At 32.5% G+C, this 21,876-nt stretch overlaps 1 protein-coding gene across 2 annotated transcripts in view; it reads left to right on the top strand.

Moving 5' to 3' along the window:
• MAP3K7 (mitogen-activated protein kinase kinase kinase 7) overlaps nt 1-21,539 on the top strand; it is a 63,221-nt gene extending 41,682 nt beyond the window's left edge. For both annotated transcript variants that reach the window (XM_076003109.1, XM_012750957.2), the window contains 5 exons: nt 2,457-2,521; nt 11,432-11,537; nt 15,705-15,766; nt 16,526-16,641; nt 18,435-21,539. In XM_076003109.1, coding sequence (XP_075859224.1) covers nt 2,457-2,521; nt 11,432-11,537; nt 15,705-15,766; nt 16,526-16,641; nt 18,435-18,615 — 530 coding nt within the window. In that variant the 3' untranslated portion in view covers nt 18,616-21,539. The remainder of the gene's footprint in view (nt 1-2,456; nt 2,522-11,431; nt 11,538-15,704; nt 15,767-16,525; nt 16,642-18,434) is intronic.
• The last annotated feature ends 337 nt before the right edge of the window (nt 21,540-21,876 follow it).

Below are 21,876 nucleotides of genomic sequence, written 5' to 3' on the forward strand. Positions count from 1 at the left end.
AAATTAAAACCAATAAGTAAAACCACAAGAGTGACTGTCTGGGACCTAAGCCAGCAGTCTCTGGGAGAACTCTATGATAACTTTTAAATATCAGCTCAGCTTTTTTGAAGAGGTAGATTCTGTCTTTATGACATTACTGTAAAAAGAACCAAATTGACCTATAAACTGCTCTCCCCTCCCCCCTTTCTATTTAGGGAGGGGTGGATTTAGGATGCACTGGCAGTGTTGTGTATTCTTTACTTAGAAGTCATCCTTAAAAATGTGATTTGTTCTCTATCATAAGTCATGAAAGTTCAAGAATTCATTACTCAGGGCATCATTTGCAGGTTTCAGATTCCTTGATGAGGCATCTGTTTACATTGTGTTGCCCTCATTTCTACTACTTTTTTATTTACACTACCATGTATAATGTAGGTATGCACATATCAAAGAAGCAAAAAAAAATGTAAAATGAGTGAATTTCTAAATTTGTGTCCAATTGCAGAAAAATTCAGAATCAACCCAAATTTGCTGAGAACACACCCAGTAATTTTCATTTAAAATAATAGGAGATTGGTATGTTTTACATTCATATTTCTAAATTATGGCTTAAAAGTTAATATTGGAGCAACAAGTATTTGTTGATTGCAATCCTATTTGCTTTGTCTGAACTATTTGCCAGATGGTTTCTGTCATGGTTGTGCTAATCAAATGCCTTGCCTAATATTGCTTGCTTTGAATCATGTGGTAGCTTGAAGATTTGTCATTTTATGGCATTTGTTAACTGTCAGCTCTTCTTTACCCTATTTCCTTAAAGTTTTTGCTTCCCTTTCTTCCTATCCCCTTGCCTCCGCACCTAAATTTGAGTTGAGTTTTTGTTGTTATTGCAATAGTGATGTAATGCTTTATAGACACATGTGCTGGGTGGTTCCTCAGATTCACAAATGTTGCTGTGTTGCTAATCTGAAAAGAGAATTCCAGACACTTTTACAAGCTTGTCTCATCACCACTAATTTTAGAATGAGTGTGTTGAATGAAATGTGCCTAAAATTGCTTATTAGTCATGGTGGTGGGGATCCTTTTTTTCCTATGGAACCAGGGGTAGTTGCAAGTATTCATAGAAGTAATATAGTATGTCTGATTCAATAAATGCACAGTTTATTATTTTAATTTAAAATGGAATGTTGAAACTTTTAGAAATAAAATGAAATTTGAATTCAAATTATGCAAAGAATTCTAAAGCATAGCTTAAAATGAAATAAAGTTTTGATGTCTTATACTTTCAAGGGTAGTTATAAATTTGAGTTTACATATTCACTACACATATTATTGCATTAAACATTCTTACTCCATTGTAAGGTCCTTTTTTCATGCAAAATAATAATGGGGTCACCTGGGTTTAGATGCTAAATTATATTGCTGATTAGTTTAAAATAAGGGGTTTTTTGGGGGTTTTTTGCACAGGATTTTGGAAATCTTAAGTTTTATGAATGAATCTTGTCTGCTTATTGGACCACAACTATTAGAGTACATCTGGAGTACATGTTCTAAAGGTTGCTCACTAATTGAGGAATTATAGAATATAGCTTTCAGAGTCAAAAGAATTTTGAGTATTGTATTACCTGTTATTAATAGCATTTTGGTGTTTCCTTTTACACAGCTGATCTCTCATTTAGAAGATAGTGTATAAACAGTCCTATTACCAAATAAAAGTACTGAGTGAAGGTATTGCTTAATTCATTCTGTTTTGCTGAAGAATTATATTTGCAGAAATCTTTCATAAAGTGATTTTTTTATTAAATTATTGTTAGCTTAGACGTTCCTAAAGTAGGGTTAACACAATAGCCCATTTCAACAAGCTGTATATTTAAGAACAAAATGAGAGTCATTCATCTCCAGGAGGAAATTAAGAGTTGTTGTTCACAAATAATATTAAATAAATTACTATATTCTGACAAAGTCTAATGGGATTAAGTGTGACTCAGTATAATAAATTTAATTCTAAGCATCCTTTTAGACTCTGCAACAAACAAGGTATTGCTGCCAGTTAAAGTCAGTTGTGTCTTACAACCTGCTAGCTGTCTTGCCATAAAAACTGTAACGTAAGGCCCTTGAAATAGATGCCATCATCAGCCCCAGCCCCCAGGCATTCATCTATTTAAACACTTGACAGAAGATGGTGGAAGAGAGTTCAGCAGCTATTCACGTGGTAGGAGTGGTTACTGTGTTAGGACATACTCTGTTGTAGGCCAGCAAATTTTGAGTTAAAACACTGCAGCTGTTTCTCTTCCTTTCTGTACATCTTTCTCTTTTTTTTTTCAATAAACTCATTTATTCTTTTTTCCACATTTTGTGTAGATTCAAGGAACAACAAATTCCAATTTCCTACTGTAGCAGTTACACCCCTAGAGTCTATTTGAGTAGATTTCAGTATTTTACCTTTTGTTTGTTGTTTTTGTTTGTTTGTTTGTTTGAAGGCAACGGACAGCCAAGACGTAGGTCCGTCCAAGATCTGACTGTAACTGGAACAGAACCTGGTCAGGTAAGACTTAACATTCAAATTGTTTGTCTTCCAAGGATAATAATATGCATAAATCAAGAATTAATTATAATATACTCTGCAAAATTAGGTTTATGACTTGACCTAAAATTATGATAGAGAAGTTTGTTGATACTTGAACTTAAATACTTAGGGGAAAAAAGCATAAATGCCATTATTAATTTAACTTGAAGGGCAATTTATGAAAGTAGCTTGATCAAACTCCATAGAAAAGTAATTGTTCAGTAGCACTATATATTATGGTTTTTATATATGTTTTAATAAGAAAGTATTCAGTTTCATAATTTTAACAATTTATCATTATCATTCTCCTCTAAAGTGATTCATTAGTGTATGTCATTTTTATTAATGAGGGGAATAAATATTTCCCCAATAAGATGCCACTCCTCTGGGATTATATAGGGTATTGACATACCTGGAGAACTATAACATCTTTTAATTTGACATACCGACTGGATTTATATTTTTTGTGAATTGTCCTTAAGATAACATTTATTAAACAAATGGATACACTCTAGAAAGGCTTCTATCCCAATTGTTTTTTCATTCTTTATGTTTATATTCATGGATCTTCCTCTAAACTCCCATTGTTTCTTTATTGCTGCTTGTTTGTAAGTGATCCAAAGAGTGCTATAATTTAAGTCATTACTGACTAGTGCAGAGTTTTTACCAACCAGGTATATAAAAGTAGCTCAGTCGTCATTTTTTCCTCTGTTATTCATAATACTACACTTGACATACATAATTTATCTCATATTCTATTAAATGAATGAGAGCTAATTATAAGGTATTTGTTTTCAGTGCTGCTGAAATACATTCTAAGAATACATGATGTAATAACATTATTACATCATGGTTCATATTTGTATAAAATTTTAGCCCTACAGATTATAGACCGTGTGATTTAACCCTTTGCACTCAGATGTCGAGTGTGGATAATGCCGAGTATATAATGAGAAAAAAGCAAGCGAGTGCAAAGGGTTAATTTATGGTAATATATATTAGTACTTTTCATCCTAGAAAGGTGTTTTATTATTATTTTATTTTTATAACATACTTTAAATTTTGGAGGGGCTTTGTAGTTATTAATGAAAATTTAAAAGATTTATAGCCATCAACTTAACTAACAAAAACCACCGCAGATATTTAAATGATAAAAATCCTTGATCTTCATTTATATCTGAAAATATGTTTATTTCACAACTCATAATGTCTATACACACATATATACATAAAATATATATAGACACATTTATTTGTTATATATTTTATGATATTAATGACTCTAAATCTTGATTTCATTTATTTAATAGCAGTTTTTTCAGTATATCTTTTTTTGAGATCTCAGAACTTTTGGCTCAAGTTTCCTATTTTCTCCCCCTCAAATACTTAAAAGTTTTAATCAGCCCATTTAGTAACAGATAGTTTGGCATCTGGTATTTGCTTTAATTCCTTGGAGGTTTGATGAGCCCAGCCTTTTAATCTCTGTTTACTATTGCCATTCCAATTATGAGAACTTCTAGACAAGTGTTCTCCCTTTGACTAGGAATGACAAGCTTGCCCTAGACTTGTGAGGAGCAGCTCCTAGTATCGCCTCTAGAATAAAGATGTTGTCATAATTCAGAACTTATCTCTCCACAGCAAGCCTTACTTATTTCCTCACAGGGCCTGTATTATTTGAGGTTATGATTGTTATCCTTTTAATTCAAATACCTTTAGGTAGTAAAATGCTGGAACTGAAGTGGAATCTGGTTGTGGGACAGTCATTTGCATAAATTGTCATAGGCTACTCCAGAAGATTTGGAGTGAGGGAGAGTTAGATATGGCAGTAGAACCTGTTCTTAAACAGGTGATATGTAACTATTGTATAACCAAATTTAAAATTAATCCACACTTTCCAAATTACTTAAGTACTATAACCTTAAAATGCCTAATGTCCATTTTGGGATAAGAGTAGCAAATAGTAATCCTAAGGTAGTCTGAATACATTTACTCCTGAAAAGTGTATGATAAGTGGCCATTAAATGTTTTTAATTACGAAGATAATATTCATTTGACCAAAAAAAGTATTCACAATAAGGATTTTCAAAATTTGAAAGTATACTTCTCTCTAAAGTCTGGCTAAGTGCGATTAGACAGAGATGTTCAGATTTAATTTTTTTTTTTTTTTCTGGCCATGGAAACTGATAGAAAGCCTTAAGAAAAAAATCTGGCCCATGCAGTACAATGATCAGAGGAAGAGAAAAAACATACTGATAAAATTTAATAACATTACATCTTGTACAGGAAAGTGAATTGACTGGACTTTGTACTCTGGCTCTTGACTCGAGATATAACTTAGTAAAATCACTTAGACTTTCCATCTGTAAACTAGAATTAAACTGGTTGTTTTTATACTGCCATTTTTATTTGAGAGGAACAGTGAATGAAGCAAGCTTCTTAATTAAAAATAATGATATGTGTAAAAGATTGCATTATTACAACATGCAACTCACTTTTAAACATGGGTTTTAATTAATTCAGGAAGCTTATTAAGCACTCATAATAGATATGGCTTTCTAGAGGCTTTGAAAAGATATTGAGAAAGGAAAAAGTAGCCCTGGACATCCAAGAATTGATCTGACACTGAGGCCTCACTGTTGTTAAAAGCTGGCCTGGCTATCACAGCTAGACCATGTAATTGTCCTATTGGACATAAATAATCTCTCGGAGCACCAATATCAGTTATTTATCATACCAGGTTATGATAAAATGACACAAAACAAGACTACTTTGTACTGTCATCTAAGCACAGACAAAAACAAGTTTACTGTGCCAGCCACAAAATACCAAACATTGCCCTCTCCTAGCTAATAAGAGTGACTGCTGCTTCCTTACCAGTTACAGCTTTATCCTTACTCTGTTCTGCCTTCCCTATAGAATTGCCCTTGCTTTCTGACACCAGCCAATCTGGAATGAACACCTCCGTCTTTAGAGCTTCCCCAAAAGTCACTCAACCAAAGTCTAAAACCTGTAATACATTCTTTTTCTAAAACTCTCTTATGAGATACCTACAGTGCCCCACGATGAGCATTCTCCTTCACTACAGTGAGCATTAAACGCAGTTCTTTCCACTATTCGTGTTTTCTTGGTGGTCTTCAGCTAAATGGCATTGACAGTGCCAATAAAGCCCAGTCCACAAGAAGTTCATTTGGGAAGGTCAGATTTTACCCAGATCAATTAAAGAACTACAATAGTAACAGCCTCCATTTGTTTTCACTGACTTTGTGCCAGACAAACCCTTAGTATATATTATCTACATAGTAACCCTATAACGTTGGTCCTTTTTCCCCTCATTTGCAGGTGGGTAAACTGAGGATTAGAGAAACTTACCTAAATCTCTTACTTCCTTACACTGCCAGTAATTGTTATAACCAGGTTTTAAATCCAGATCTGATGCCAAAGCATACAAACTCTACACTCTTATCATTCTATCCTGCCTGTAAAACTAGATGTAATGCATGATGATGTAATCCTAGATCTCTTAAATTTTAAATGTTTTGGCTTCTGATAGTCTGCATCATCATTAATTATTTAAATAATTTTCAGTGATGATAATTTGTAGCTGTATCATATCATTGAGCAAAGCTAACCCATCTTGATGCTATATTTCTACAGATGACTACACAAATTTATTTTTTGTACATCTAGGTGAGCCATTCTATGTTTCACAAAAATTATACATTCTCAGGTACACCTGCATACCCCTTCTGGAATTGTGTCCAATATAGTTCTATATTCAAGAATTCTCTTAGAAGGGGCTACAGTCATTGAAAATTAACAACTGCAAGATGACACAATTATGATTATTTAGAGAACTAGAGGTACTACATTTCTATCCAAACTTTATAATCCACTTTTACTGGTCAAATATGTGACTTTGGGTGAGTTCTTTAATTTCCCTGAGCTTCAGTAACCTTATCTGCAAATGGGAACCATAACACTCCCCCCCCAGAGTCCTTATCAAATGTGAAAGTTACCAGACACACAGTAGATGCCAATCCATGTTAGATGCCTGCCTCCCAATAGTGTGCTTCCCAGGGTTCTTGGTACCACTTCCTTCCTCTCATGATAGTATATTACTACCCAGAAATAAAATGAAAATCGCACCACCAGCATCTTATTCTTTTTATATCATTTAAAAAAAATTTTATGTCAAAGGTCATAGAAAGTATTTGCCTTAAAGACCTTTTGTGATATATTGATTGATATTATATATTACTATTATGTATTTAAAGGATATGATTTATTATACCACTTTTGTCTGTCTTCATTCTACACCTCATTTAGGGTAAATAGACTCTTTTAAAGCTATAAACCAGAAACTTACATGATAGTTTTAAATAATTCCTGATTCATAGTCTACCTTTCTATTGGAGAAGACCATATAAGAGTAATAAAATCTTAAACTTCCTTATGAAGAACTGTAATGAAGCCAGAATTAGATTGAGCCAATACCTGTGGATTAGAGTGTTTTCATTGTATCCTGTCATGTACTGATTTAATTGAATTATCTGTGACTATCATAGTAGAGGAAGTGCCCATGTAAATCCACATTACCAACTTGTACTCATTTTTTAAAATATTTGTATTATTGAAATCTTACTTCAGCAAGAATATCATATAAATCAGCATTTAATCTCTCTGTTTTGTGCATGTATAATTTTAACAACTAAGATTTCTGAGGGTTTTAAATAGCTTTTAAATGTCAGTCTACATAGCAACACTGGGCATAAATTCTTGACTTACAAAAATATTTTCCCAGTCTTTCAGGTGAGACATAAAAAGCTAAGCTTTATTTTTGTCTGTAGAATAACTTCCAGTTCCTTTTTATAAATATAGGGATAAAGTTCTGGTCAAAAGCCAATTCTAGTTCATGTCTACTAATGGTAAATTGCCCCTTCAGTTTAAATTTGACTTAGTATTATTTTACTGCCTTAAATTGCTATGTGGCATTTCTGTACTCTCATAACCATTTTCATATCCGATCCTTGTAGTAAGTCAAGTGTACCTAATATCTCTTAAACATTGCAGTTTATGTAAGAATAGAATAAAGTAATTGTAAATGTCTTGAAGGTAGGAGCAACCTAAATGAGTTTTAATAGATTGAGAACATTTATGGCCGTCAGAATTTTACCAGTGGTTTTTTTTAAAATGGCGACTATAAAATAAGACTTCTTTTTTAGTTAGTGTCAATAAGTAACATACATTTAGCTACAAACTAGTTTTTTTTTTTTAGTTGTCAAATGTTACTTGTTCCTCTTCTTTATGCCTTGTATATTCAGAAATTATGGCTTATTTTAAATATTTCTTTATGCGTGTTAGCATATGATGTTATTCATTGAGATACATATTCTTTGAAATATAAAGGTTTATTTAATGTATAGATTTAAATCTAATTCATTATAGTTTTAAAGAAGGACCAGTTTGGAAACTTGAAATAAAAGTATTAGCCTCGGCCGGGCGCGGTGGCTCACGCTTGTAATCCTAGCACTCTGGGAGGCCGAGGCGGGCGGATTGCTCAAGGTCAGGAGTTCAAAACCAGCCTGAGCGAGACCCCATCTCTACTATAAAAATAGAAAGAAATCAATTGGCCAACTAATATATATATATAAAAAATTAGCCGGGCATGGTGGCTTGTGCCTGTAGTCCCAGCAACTCGGGAGGCTGAGGCAGAAGGATTGCTTGAGCCCAGGAGTTTGAGGTTGCTGTGAGCTAGGCTGACGCCACGGCACTCACACTAGCCTAGGCAAGAAAGCGAGACTCTGTCTCAAAAAAAAAAAAAAAAAAAAAAAAAAGTATTAGCCTCATTTCTTAGTTACATAGCTATAGGAAATTGTAAGTGGAACAAACAAGCATGCACATGAGGTGCTAAACATTTCTTGGAAAGTAGAAGGTAAAAAGAAATATGTAGCAAAGAATTCTCTTGGGAAAGATTTAAATCTAAGGAGTACTATATAAGCCATATTAGATCCAAATACACTTACTTATTTTAATATTGTAAATGCATGGTAGCCTTTTAATATACTAAATCCATTCTTATTTTGGAAACCTAATTCTTGTACTGTATCTTTTTTAATTTTTCAGCTGATACTGATTCTCACATGTCACAAACATGTTCCCTTTTAAAATGTCAAAATGTTAGCATAAATATTAGCATTCCACTGACTCTGAAACCCTAGTCTGCCACCACTTTGAAGAGAAATTGCTTTTGATTTATAATAGTAATTATAACTATGGGCAAATCAGTATGTTCTTCTTAAATCATCAAAGCTTGCTTTCAGTCAAAGTAGGTGAGAAGGATTCAGGAATAATTTTATAATATCTAGACTTGTTTTACTAAGGGTGACAATATCCTAAAAGTAAGAGTTACGTATTTCATCACTGGTTCTCTTTGGTGTATGATTTTACTCTTCTTATATACCAAAGGTATTTTCTAATTTCCCTTTATTTTTTCTTTGATCAGTGAGTTATTTAGAAGTTTTTAAAATTTCAAACATAGGATTTTTAAAGTTAATTTTGAAATCAGTACAAAAAAATAATTACATTAGGGTTTATATGATACTGGTATTTTTTAAACTCTTTTGAGATTTGCTTTATGGCTTAGTACATGATCAGTGTTCATAAATGTTCCATGGGTGCTTGAAAAGCATGCATGTTCTTCATTTGCTAGGTATGGGGATATATATATATATGTTTAGATCAAGCTTGGTTTTTATGGAGTTCAGGTGTTATTGTGTATGTGTTTGGTTTTGGTTTTGATCTGCTTTTATATGTCTTTTACCAAGGAGTATTAAAATATCTCAGTGTGATAGTGATGTGTCCCTTTTCCTTGCAGTTTTTTTGCTTTATCTACTTGTATATACAGCATATAAATTTTGAATTTAAAGGATTGTCATATTCTGAATTGAACCATTTATCATTTTATCTCTTTCTCTAGTAATTTCTTTTTTGGTCCTAAAATATATTCTCCCTGATATTAATATAGGAACTTTATTTTGGGTAGTTTTTACTGTGTAATCTTTTTTTATCCTATACCTTTCTGTTTTCTCTGTCTCTGAATTAGATATGTCTCTTATAAACAGCCATTAATTCAGCCTAATAATCTGATTTTTGTTAATATCATTTACATTTGTAATATTACATTGTTAACATTTATTATGGTTACTGATAGTTTACTTGCTCTTATTTTATGATTTCTCTTGCTTTTTTCCTTCTTTTTTGCCTTCTTTTGAATTGAATAAATGTATTTCTCATTCCATTATCTTTTTTTCTGGTTTGGTAGTTATATATTACTACTTTTAGTAAATACCTTTGAATTTTAACATTCATGCCCAACCTAATTTACATCTATACTCTCATCCTGGACAATGCAAGGATTTTAAAATCAATGTTGAGAATTTTAGTACCATCTTATGTATTGATTTGTTTAGCAAATGTAAATTAGTCACTGTTTTTATCACTGGATATTTTCAGTGTGTCAATCAGGCATCCTCAGACTACGGGCCCGTGGGCCACATGCTGGTGTTTTTGCCCGTTTGTTTTTTTACTTCAAAATAAGATATGTGCAGTGTGCATAGGAATTTGTTTATAGTTTTTTTTAAACTATAATCCAGCCCTCCAACAGTCTGAGGGACAGTGAACTGGCCTCCTGTTTAAAAAGTTTGTGAACCTCTGGTGTAGATTTATTCCCTTGTTTACCAGTATTCTTGATTGCATCTTGGCCGTTCCATCAAGGAAAAATGATTCTTCTTCCAAAAAATAATATGCTTGAGAAATTTCTATGGTAAGAATCTATGGCTGGTAACTCAGTTTTTGCACATCTGAAATATTATTTTTACCTCATTATTCACATTTCTGTTGGCTAAAGGATTCTAAGTTGGCACTTATTTTCTTTCAGTACATTGAAGGTACTATTCTACTTTATTCTGGTTTCCTTTGTTGCTACTGAGAATCTAACTGGTATTCTTTAGTGGGTAATCTATCTTTTCTCTCTGGCTGCTGTTTCTACTATTTGTCTGTTTTCTAGAATCTGACTGTATATACCCCATGTTAAAGTCAGTACATGGGTTTCTCTTTTTTTTTTTTTTTTTTTGTATGCTTGTGGTTGAGATTTATTGTATCTTCCATCAATTCTGCAAACTTTTTATAGATTCACAGTGAATAAATTTTCTCTCCTTCACCCAGAACCACTAACAAGGCAGGCAAATTTATTTGTTGTTTGTATAGGGTAGACTTTTTTTTCCTACTTGACCTTTCTTACTCCTGTCCTAGTTGACTCTTTTCCTAGTTGACTTTTCTTACTCCTGTCCTACAAGGCCCAAGGTCTACTCTTGTGAGTGCAGTAGGCTGTCAAAACAAAATCTCTAGGCCATGAAATCCCCAGAGACAGCAGTGCAACCACTCGTTAATCTCCTGATCTTACTTTGTTTCTGGTTTCAGAGTATTTCTCTTACTTTCTAGCAAGCTCATCAGTTATTAAGAGGTATCATATGTGAGAGCATGTAACTTTTTACATATGTAGAACATTCTAAGCGGGTTTATTTTGTTTTTTGCAAGAGTTTCTTAGGGATTTCTGCTAACAGAAATTGAAGTCTGACCTTTGCCTGTTAATGGAAATGTTCTGGGTTTGGTTTTATTGTTTGTTTGTTTTTTGAGAGAAAGAGACAGCGTCTCACTCTGTTGCCCGGGCTAGAGTACAGTGGCATCATCATAACTCACAGCAGCCTCAAACACCTAGGCTTAAGCCATCCTCCTGCCTCAGCCTCCCATGTAGCTGGGACTACAGGCACACATCTGCCATTTTTTTAGTCAAAGATCACATTTTGTTCCTCCTGTCACTTCCTCCTACAGGTGAGCAGTAGATCATCCAGTCCCAGTGTCAGAATGATCACTACCTCAGGACCAACATCAGAAAAGCCAACTCGAAGTCATCCATGGACCCCTGATGATTCCACAGGTGACCAGTCTACTTTTTCATTATAATTATAAAATTGAATTCATCGTGTTTATGTTCATTTAGTTGTATCAATCTTTGCAAAGGTGGGCATTACACAGTAGTTTAGATTTACATATTAATAAAATCAACTATTTAGCAATAAATTTTAAAATGTTTTTTTGAGTACTAAAAGACTGCCTTGCCCTCTGTATTTTTTTCCCCCAGATGCTAAACATGTATTTTGAAAAAAGTTTGTTTTGGGTATTTTCCAATTAGGAAGTAGTATATTGTATTCTTGATATTTAAGTCTGAGGTTTTTTTGTTATAATCCATTCTACTGGGGTAGTAATAAAATCATTATCTTTTAAATAACCAAAATTAGCAGAATGGCAAAAATCATCATCTTCATCTCAATCTTTTGTTTTAAGGACATAAAATATCATATACCTTGGAGAAGAAAATTTCTGACTATTGACCTTTTAAATCATTTTTAACTGATAGGAGACTTTATTTCAGTTATATAAATATTCTTTTAAATAGACCTTTAAAAGTGAATTAAGAGTTATTAAACTCCCCAACGTGAATAATTGGTCATAATATTAGTGACCTTCCTGTCTGAAGGTAGTCTTGGTGTTGTTTCATTATGGGCAGACCAGAAATGATGTGCTATAGTGGAATTGACTTTCCCTAACATTAACGGAATACCTTGATAAATACTCAGAAGTATATTTAAATGAAAATTTTTATTTGTATTTAATTAAGTCAGAGAAGGAAAGATGATCTCTTAGACCTTAGAAAATTAAAGCATTGGAGATTTTATGTAAGATCAATGTTATTAATAGTGTCAATTAAATTAAAATTTAAAAGTCAGCCTCTGATTTACAAACTAAAATACAACTCAAGTATTTAGTTATTTGGGGTGTTTAGTCAAATTTATAATTTAATTTAAAAAATTAACTGGGTGGTTTTTACTCCATGTGGCATGTAAGATAAAACAGTGGTTAGCCAGGGGCGTATTCTCTCTGGTTTTAGTTAGTTTAAATTTAGTGGTGACAAAAACTTGTCTAAGTTTCACCCCTAGCATAGCTCAACCTAGGATTGTCCAGGGTATTCACCACACTCAGCAAATGTGCAGAATTCATCATAGACATGCTCTTCCCCAGTGAGTAGAGAGGGAAACGCTCTTGGAAGATTTTATTATTAATATTCAGGTGATGATACCAACTCATTTTGATTCCTGAACCCTCTGACAAGAGTACTCTCTCTGACATTAGAATTTGTGGGGTCTGGTACTCGGTTTGCAGAGCCTCCTAACTTCAGCCTAAACTAATCTATACTTGCAATTAGCAGTGTTTGTAGCAAAATTTTTAAGAATCTCTCACATAACTGCTGTATTTCAGCTTCATGTGTGCTCCTACCCTTCCAATTCCTGTCTCATTATTTTCTTTTCCAATATCTAAAAATACCACAAAATACCAATAGCTAGAAGTAGGTTGCAATATCAGCTGAATTTTGTCTTTGCCTTGAAATATATTACAAATATGTGGTTGTCATTTTTACATAATTTTGAATACATTTTAAAAGTTGAGACTCTGGTTTAACTTTGTAATTAATTCAGCTTTTAGGTATTTCTAAGAAAAGTATTGATAAACAACTAATGGAATAAATTATAGGAAGAAGATAGGTAAAGTCTGTTTTTTAGAAGACCCACTGTCCCAGAAAAAATTGAGCATAAACATAAGTTAAAACAACTTAATTAACTAGATTTTTAAAATTTAAAATAAGTTTCTGTGTATTTTGAGAGAAAACTAAAGAGCATAATAATTTAATAATCATTGCAAATAATGAATGCTCTTCAGTTTCTATTTATAGTATAATGAGTGTAAAGAAAGACATGGATACAGAGAGGATCTAGTGAGAAAGAGATCTAGACCCAGTAGAGGGAGCCACAGAGAGGCAACTAAAACTCATTAAAGAGTTTGTCCTGGGCTCAGTACTTTATAAAGATACACATAAAAGACATGGCTTATTCTTTACAATCTGATTAAACTCATGACACTGACACATTAAAAATAAACTCATCATACTATATAACTACTAAGTTTGCAGTTACAAGCTGAGTATTTTACTAGTCAAGAGAGAAATCAATTAAATAAGGCCTGGTATAGTCCATGACTTTTTCATAAACAAAGACTTGTTCTTTAGTCATAAAGCAGAAAGGACAAGGCAGCATTCCCCTGAAGGAATGCATACTCTGAAAATATGAGATGGTAACAAGTGTTGCGTTTTGGGGGAATGCGTAGAAAGGAGAATTCGCCTCACTTAACCATACCAATGTGAGTTTGACATTGAGGAGAAAAGGGATTCGATTTGATTAGCAATAGAAACATTAAAAAAATAAACTTTCACTAAATAACCTTTCTATCTTGTGACCAGTTATTGCTATTAGAGACAAGAAGCTCAATTTCAATGTACAAGTGAGAAAGTAAAACCCCACTTCTTGACGTACAGGATGCTAATATAATGAGATATATAAGATATCAATAATTTAAGAAAGATTAATAAGAATGGAAATGTTAAATTGAGAAAACATTTTTAAGCATACTTAATTTTTCCTGTTAAGTCAGAAGGAAATCATTTTTAATCAGTTTGAATTTTGTGGAAGGTAATATTTGCGTGGGAGCATAATTTAAAAACTACTATTGGCAGTAGGGAGAGATTTGGTCAAAGAAATAACAAATTAAGTGTATTTCTTGTTTAGCCTTTTCAAAAAAAAATGTTTGTGTTAGTACTGTAGATGATTTAGGATAAGTACTTCAAGGCTCTACTGGGTTTTTTTTCTCTGTTGCACTCTAGTATTTCATAAACATTACTTTTTTAATCTAAATACATGTTTGACTATTTAAAATTGCCCTTTCTGCCTAATCCTCCATTTAGTATCAGTAATGCTGATTATGATAACAACTGCTACCATGTGCTAAGTGCTTAGTTATGTGTCAGTATATGAGTTATCTATTTGGCCTGATATAGCTAATTCACTTTTGAAGTTACTTGCAAGCACATTCTCAATGACTTTTTTAAAAACCTAGAATATCAGTCAACAATAAATTAAAAGGGCACCGAACTATGGAACTATCTTAGTTTTTTATTCAGTTGAGTGCAGAGCCTCTGCTGTCATTCTGACCTTCCCTTTACGCCACTTTTTCAAGGGAGTTACTTACCAGAAAAGAGCTAAACAGCTCACTGATTTAGCTCATTTTTTCTCTACCAACAGTGGGAAAGCAGCTACTTCTAAAGTAGAAAAGTCTATATTACGTCATAGTTACTCTGCTTACTTCTGGAACTATTTTATATAAATGTTCATGTTGGGAAGAGACCATCTCATGCATCTCAATCAATTCATATAACAGTTTTACCTCTTTTGAAATATAAACAAACACTTTCTGTTCAAATAGTTTGATAGAGTTGACTGGTTGTCAGAATTAACCAATTTAACTATTTTTGGCATGACATTGAGCCACGTTCTAAACCTCTTTTTTGTTTCCATACTATTCATATTTGTAATATACTCTCATTGATAACATTTCTCATTTTCTGCAGTGATTCTCATTGGGGGGCGAGATGGAGGAGGCTTCACATTAGAATCTATATAAATTGAAAATGATCTACTGGAAGAGAAAGTGTCTCTTGCTTTCTCCCTTTCCCTGTTAAACACTGACATTAACAGAGTTGACACAGGTTTATGTAAAATAAACTTAGCACCATAAAGAAAAGAAAGAGATGTGGGTTTGATTAGGTAGGGTCAGTTAAGATTAAATTTAAAATGTAAAGGTCCTGCAGATTCTCCTGGCTGCTCAGTGGGCAGAGTAAGAGACTCAAAATATAAAGGTCCCATATCACTGTTTTTACTTTTAGTTAAACAAAGACAAGCTTTACTATATTATTTTCTATTCAATTTATACCCACCTTTAATTGTAGGTACAAGAACGTGATTGTATCCAATTATCTGGAAATTGGACGTCCTCTTTTTACCTTTAGAATTCAAAAATAAACTATTCGTTGCTAATAGCAGTAACTTTTATTTTACATGTCATATACTTTAGGGGTAAAAAAGCATTTGCATGCTTTCTTGCTTTTTGTATAATTATTTATGACAGAAAATAAATGAAGCACATGCTTATATTCCAGATACCAATGGGTCAGATAACTCCATCCCAATGGCTTATCTTACACTGGATCACCAACTACAGGTAAAGGAGTACTTTCTCAGTGAAAGTTTACTTTTTTCTTCTTAAGAGAATTTATCTTTGAAGCTGACAATTATGTTCCTATCCATCATTTTATATTCATTTATTCATGCTTTTAGTTGGCCTCCTTAAACTTTTAAAAATCAAATTAAAGTAAACAATTCTTTTAGTGAAGTTAATCAAATTTATTCAGTTTTTTTTTACATTTTTATATACTTTAATTGCTACATCTGAAGTTAATCAAATTTAAAATTGGCATAATAATATGTTCTTATCCTGACAGTCATCTTGAAATATCCCCCATATCTTTCTTCAAGACTGCCAAGCATTTAGCATTTTTTACTCTTTAACTTTAGTACATTGAAATATAAAACTCTACTTTGTTAGGCCAAAGCTGGAGGATCACTTGAAGCCAGGAGTTCAAGACCCTGTCTCTACAAAAATTTTTTTAAAAATTAGCCGCACACACTCCTGTCATCAGCTGCTTGAAAGGTTGGGCCAGAAGGATCATTTGATCCCAGGAGCTGGAGGTTGCAGTGAGCTATGATGACCACCACAGCACTCTAGCCTGGGCAACAGAGACTCTGTCTCAAAAATGTGTGTGTGTGTGTGTGTGTGTGTGTGTATGTGTGTGTGTGTGTATCCTATAAGCTATTTCTAACACATTTTGTGATACCTTCTACATCACAGTCTGTGTCTTAATTCTCAGCTAGCTATTGAAATTTGATTTAATTATGTTTTAACGTTCCTGATTATTTTCAGCCTCTAGCACCGTGCCCGAACTCCAAAGAATCTATGGCAGTATTTGAACAGCATTGTAAAATGGCACAAGAATATATGAAAGTTCAAACAGAAATTGCATTATTATTACAGAGAAAGTAAGTTGTCTTTTATGAATAAAAATAAAAACACATTAGTATTTTGAGTTTAAAATATGTTGAGGTGCAATATTATTTGAAAACATGAAAACTTTATGGTTTTTAAAATTAGTCATTAAGTGTATTTCCAATTTGGAGATTTTGTTTTCATGTTTAAGTTCTAAGTACCCTTTGACTATTTTTCATTTAAAACTCAATCCTTTTGACTATGTCATAATAGTACTAAGGAAAATAAACTGGTGCTATATACCCATGTGTTTTATGTTCTCAGAGTTTTAAATTTAAAAGCTGTTTAGACTTATTGTTATGAAGATTTATTTTTTCCTTAGACATAGGTAAAATAATTTGATTTACTAACGTTTAGCTGTTTTATCTTAGAAACATTTCTGTAGATATATTCTTTCCAGGTATATGTTTAGGAAGTAGGATCACTTATTAGAGGGCATTATTTCATACCTATGAGTATATTTCTGGAGTTTGATACCCATACATGTTTTTCTGAGAATTATAGAAACAGCCTTCCTGCCTTTTTAAAGAAATCCAATCCAATTTCCATACCACTAAATACACAGTTCTTAAAGATGTGTATATATCTTCAGTTTTCTTTAGCATGATGAAATTTTATACTTATGAAGTTGATTTATGAGTGATAACTAAAATGCAGTGTTACAGGAAGAAATCACAGTAACTTTATGTATATATAATAGAATTCCATGTATATATTTTAATCTAAATGAAATTCTTATTTTCTGAAGTAATTTGTAAAAAGTTTTCTGTTTGTGCTTCAAAGAAAAGAAACAATAGTTTTATCACTATTTACTGATACAATGATTTAAATGAAATCAGCCTGGTATCTTAAAGATAAGCCAAAATAGGAAATTAAATACTATAGTCTGGAAATAATAGAAGTAATTGTGGAACTGCTGGTACTTTATTTTGAAAAAATACTCTATGTTCTTATAACATATATTTAACCTATACTTTTGTCATACTTTAAATTCATTTGAAAGAAGAGTTGTATGCTGGAAAAAACAAATGGTGAATTAGAATGTGGGTTGTGAAAACTATGACAGTTTTAATCAATTTTAAATAAAGTAAGAAATATTAATATATTAGGAAATTATTTTTGAGGACTTTTTATTAAGTATTCATTTATATCCAGTAACCTAGCCCTACTTAATATTCTCCAAATAAAAAGGACTTAAAGAAGTTTATCAGACTATAAAAGATTCTAAGAGTCTTTCATGAAAATGTTTGCAAATGTAAGTGGCTTAATAGTGATACTTTGCTTTGTTCTGACTGTTTTGAAATAAGAAATAAGTTGGGTAGCATCTATTTTAATTAGCTTGCAAATGTTCTATTACCTACCACTTTGTATTATAGGATTGCAACTTCAGAATATGAATATAAGTATAAAGGTAGAATGTGAAATGATAAAAACTTTGTGTTATTTTCCTGTAGTCAGAGCCTTTCCCAGCCTTTTTTCTTCTTCCTACACAAAAAGGGGATACTAAATGAAATCTTATGAAATTTTTATTTTACCATTTTATCTGCTTCATTAATTATCCAACTACAGTTACTTATTAAACAGGTTATGATACATATATGGTTACACCAGAAGAGTAGGTGATAGTTTCCATTCTGGCCCATAATTATATTTGAGTAGGGTGCCTAAGATGCAAAATGATAGACCCAAAATAAAAGTTCTCATTAATTAAGCTTCTACCATCAGCAAGTAAGGTATCAATTTTTCTATCACATGTAATATTTTATTATGTGGTATTTATTTTTAGGCAAGAACTAGTTGCAGAACTGGACCAGGATGAAAAGGACCAGCAAAATACATCTCGTCTGGTACAGGAACATAAAAAGCTTTTAGATGAAAACAAAAGCCTTTCAACTTACTACCAGCAATGCAAAAAACAACTAGAGGTCATCAGAAGTCAGCAGCAAAAACGACAAGGCACTTCATGATTCTCTGGGACTTTTAAATTTTAAAATATGCAAAGAAAGACTTTTTTTTTAAGGAAAGGAAAACCCCTATAATGACAATTCATGAGTGTTAGATTTTTGGCGTGTTCTGAATGCCATCTGCCTATATTTGCTGCGTTTGTTTCATTGTTTGTTTTTCTTTTCTCGTGGTGGACATGCAATTTTACTGTCTCATTCATAACATGGTGGCATCTGTGACTTGAATAAGCAGCAGCTCTCATCATCAGAACAGATGCGGTGAACTGTGGCTGTATATGCATGCGCATTGTGTGAAGGCTAGCCTAACAGAACAGAGGGTATCAAACTGGCTGCTATATGCAAACATCATCCTTTTTTCCATATTAGAGGTGGAACCTCGAGAATGATTTCGTTCTTGTATCTCATCTCAAAAAACTAGTAACTTTTTTTCCAAAAGATGGTATATACCAAGTTTAAGACAGGGTATTATAAATCTAGAATAATTGCTGGTACATTATAGAAATACAGAACTTTTAGGAATAGTTCAAAGTGAGGGCTTTGATGCCAGCATCCTTGGATCAGTACTGAACTTAATTTCATTTATAAAATATTTAAAGGTAAGTAGTAGCTGATATATTTAATGAAAGCAATTTTACCAGATTTCATTAGACTAAAATTTGATTATGATACATTGAACAAAATTAAACCCTTTTTTTTAGCCTAAAGATTTTTAGTTCTGTGATTGTGTGTATGTGTTGAAGCTATAAAGCTTTTATGAATCTATTATTAATATCCCTTAAGTGAAATTAAAAGGCAAAAGAACATAATTCAGTTTAAATGATCATTTCTTCCTGATCCAATGATTATTGGATTATTTTATATTTGAAAAAAACTGAAAAGAAATAATGGAAAATGGAAATAATTACTAAAAGGCTTGGGTTTAGATTTCTGTTTTTGATACCAAAAGAAGAATAAACCAGGCAAATCAGTAGAAGTTAGTGAGGAAGTTAAAGCACTAAATATAAATCCAAGTATCCCCATTATCTTAGATATTTTAACGACTGATATTCCTTGTAAGCCCATTCTGGAATACCTCCTGCCTTTCAATACTGTTAAGAGAATTTCAACGCTTAAAAAGAGAGAATATTTATATTGTTAACAATAACTTTGCTACCAACCTTCAAAATAACTTAAAAGTAATAATAAAACATCATTGAAATAATAGACTATACAAGCTCTATTTTTTCAGTTGGCATTAAAATAAGTCACATTTTGATACCAATGCAAGGTGTCTTTTAAATAAAGATGTCACCAATCTCATTTTTATAGCATTAATGTTTTATGAAGAGAAATTTTTAAATGAAAGCAAAATTGCTGTGATTATTAGAATTCTATCGTGATTGTATTGTAGTTTTGCTCTATTTCAGATAAGCAAGTTGATCTAAGAAGTTATCAAACTATTCTTAAAAATGCTAAAGCAGGTAATTTTTTGTTCCATTATTTTTTCCTCCTCCCACTGAGTTTTATAGTGAATTCCTTGTGTATACAAGGAATAAAGGTAAAGGACAGTTTGTACTAAGCTGTGTCACTTTTAGCTTCTTCAGAATCTATTATTATAAAGCTTCTGGGAACTAAATGTCTTCCATTACTTAGTTTAAATAAAAAGAAGGTTATCATTCCCAAATAATTTGATTACTTAACTGAAACTGATATTGGACTCAACATAGTAACAATAAAATCAAATTGACAGAGACAATAACGATAGACTAAGGAAAAGCATAACTCATCCATAGCATCGCTGCTTGTGTGTACATTTTCACTCCACCAAAAGGGACCTAGTCACTGTTAAAAGGCTTTTCTAATTATCTCAGAGCACAAGATGTCCAAGCGTGAGTGCAAAAGCTTAACGTTTCCATTAGGATTTAGCATTAGAGGTTTCAGATTTTATTTCTAGTTATTGATATGTTTTGCTGTATCATAACACACGTAAAGGGAAATTTTATTATTGTTACATGCAGTCACTTCATAAAAATATCCAAATAGGTAAATGGAAGAAAATAGTAGATTTTTTAGTCATGGTACTAAATGCAAAGGCTGTTGAACAGTTGCTTGTTTGTTTACAGTAAGTTCCATGGGATTTTCAGTACTGTAGTTGTCCTGGACATTGAGTACAGTTCAGCCTTACTCTGTTTTGAAGTAGTTGTGTTGCCAATCTCATACTTTTAAATCCTAATGATCTCTGGAGACGGGAGAAAAGGACACCAGGGATAATTAAAATCCACAGCCAGTTTCATCAGTGTCCTCATCCAACAAACTTTCAAATAAAAATATTTACTGGAGCCAAAGCTTTTATTAAATCTGGTTTTACAATTCTAACCCTCATTTTTTTGAGTGGGAATAGCGAACAGACGAGCAAGTGGCTGAAATGCCCCAGTCTAAGAAATGTACAGACAAACACTGATAAGCCCTAATTCCAGGGAAAGAAAGCAAAGCTTTTATCTAGTCTAGAGGGAAATACTCCTCAGCAATAAAAACTGCTTTTTTGAGTTGACTAAAAATCAATTAAGAGTATTTTACCTTGTAGCAACACAGCATATTGAAAAGATTTGTTAAAGGTTGTTTACAAATGTTTGACTATTTTTGCTGAAGTATTTTAGAGTATTGAATGTCTTTTTTTTCTTCAAGTTTTTTTCATGTTCCTAATTTCAGCTCTTGCCTGTAGCTAGAGGTCACAGGTCTTCCCTGTGAAACTTTTGTTTCTTTCTATAAGTGTGTGTGGTTTTCAGCGCTCAACTCCTCTCTTCAAATGGTAGTAAGTTCTACTTCTGTCATTCAGAACATTTTATGTAAACTGATGTAATGCGGAAATTCTTGTGCATACTGTGTAATTAAAGGAAGCTTTTTAGATTTATTTTTGTTTTTAATAAAATTCAGATTGTTATTCTAAACTGGTGTGTAAAAGTGGTGGAATGACTTACATCAGCAAATGAGCTATGAGGTGTTCTGTGTTTACACGGAAACTAATAAAAACTGAAATGTCAGTATTCTTACAATAGTCAGCACTGCTGTACCTTAATCATGATTTTTGAGAGGCTGAGTGACTGGCCAGTTAACACATCATCTCCTCCAGTTTGAAATTTGGGGTTAAATGGGTGCTCTTCACAATGTTATGAGTCCTAATTTGTACGCAACACAACACGGCATATATCATTAAGTCATTCTTCTCATTAGAAAACAGATTTCTTACAGTATTTCTGAGTTACATTAAGTATTTCATTCATTTAT

The sequence above is a fragment of the Microcebus murinus genome, chromosome 5 (genome assembly GCF_040939455.1).
Source record: "Microcebus murinus isolate Inina chromosome 5, M.murinus_Inina_mat1.0, whole genome shotgun sequence".
Lineage (NCBI taxonomy): Eukaryota > Metazoa > Chordata > Mammalia > Primates > Cheirogaleidae > Microcebus > Microcebus murinus.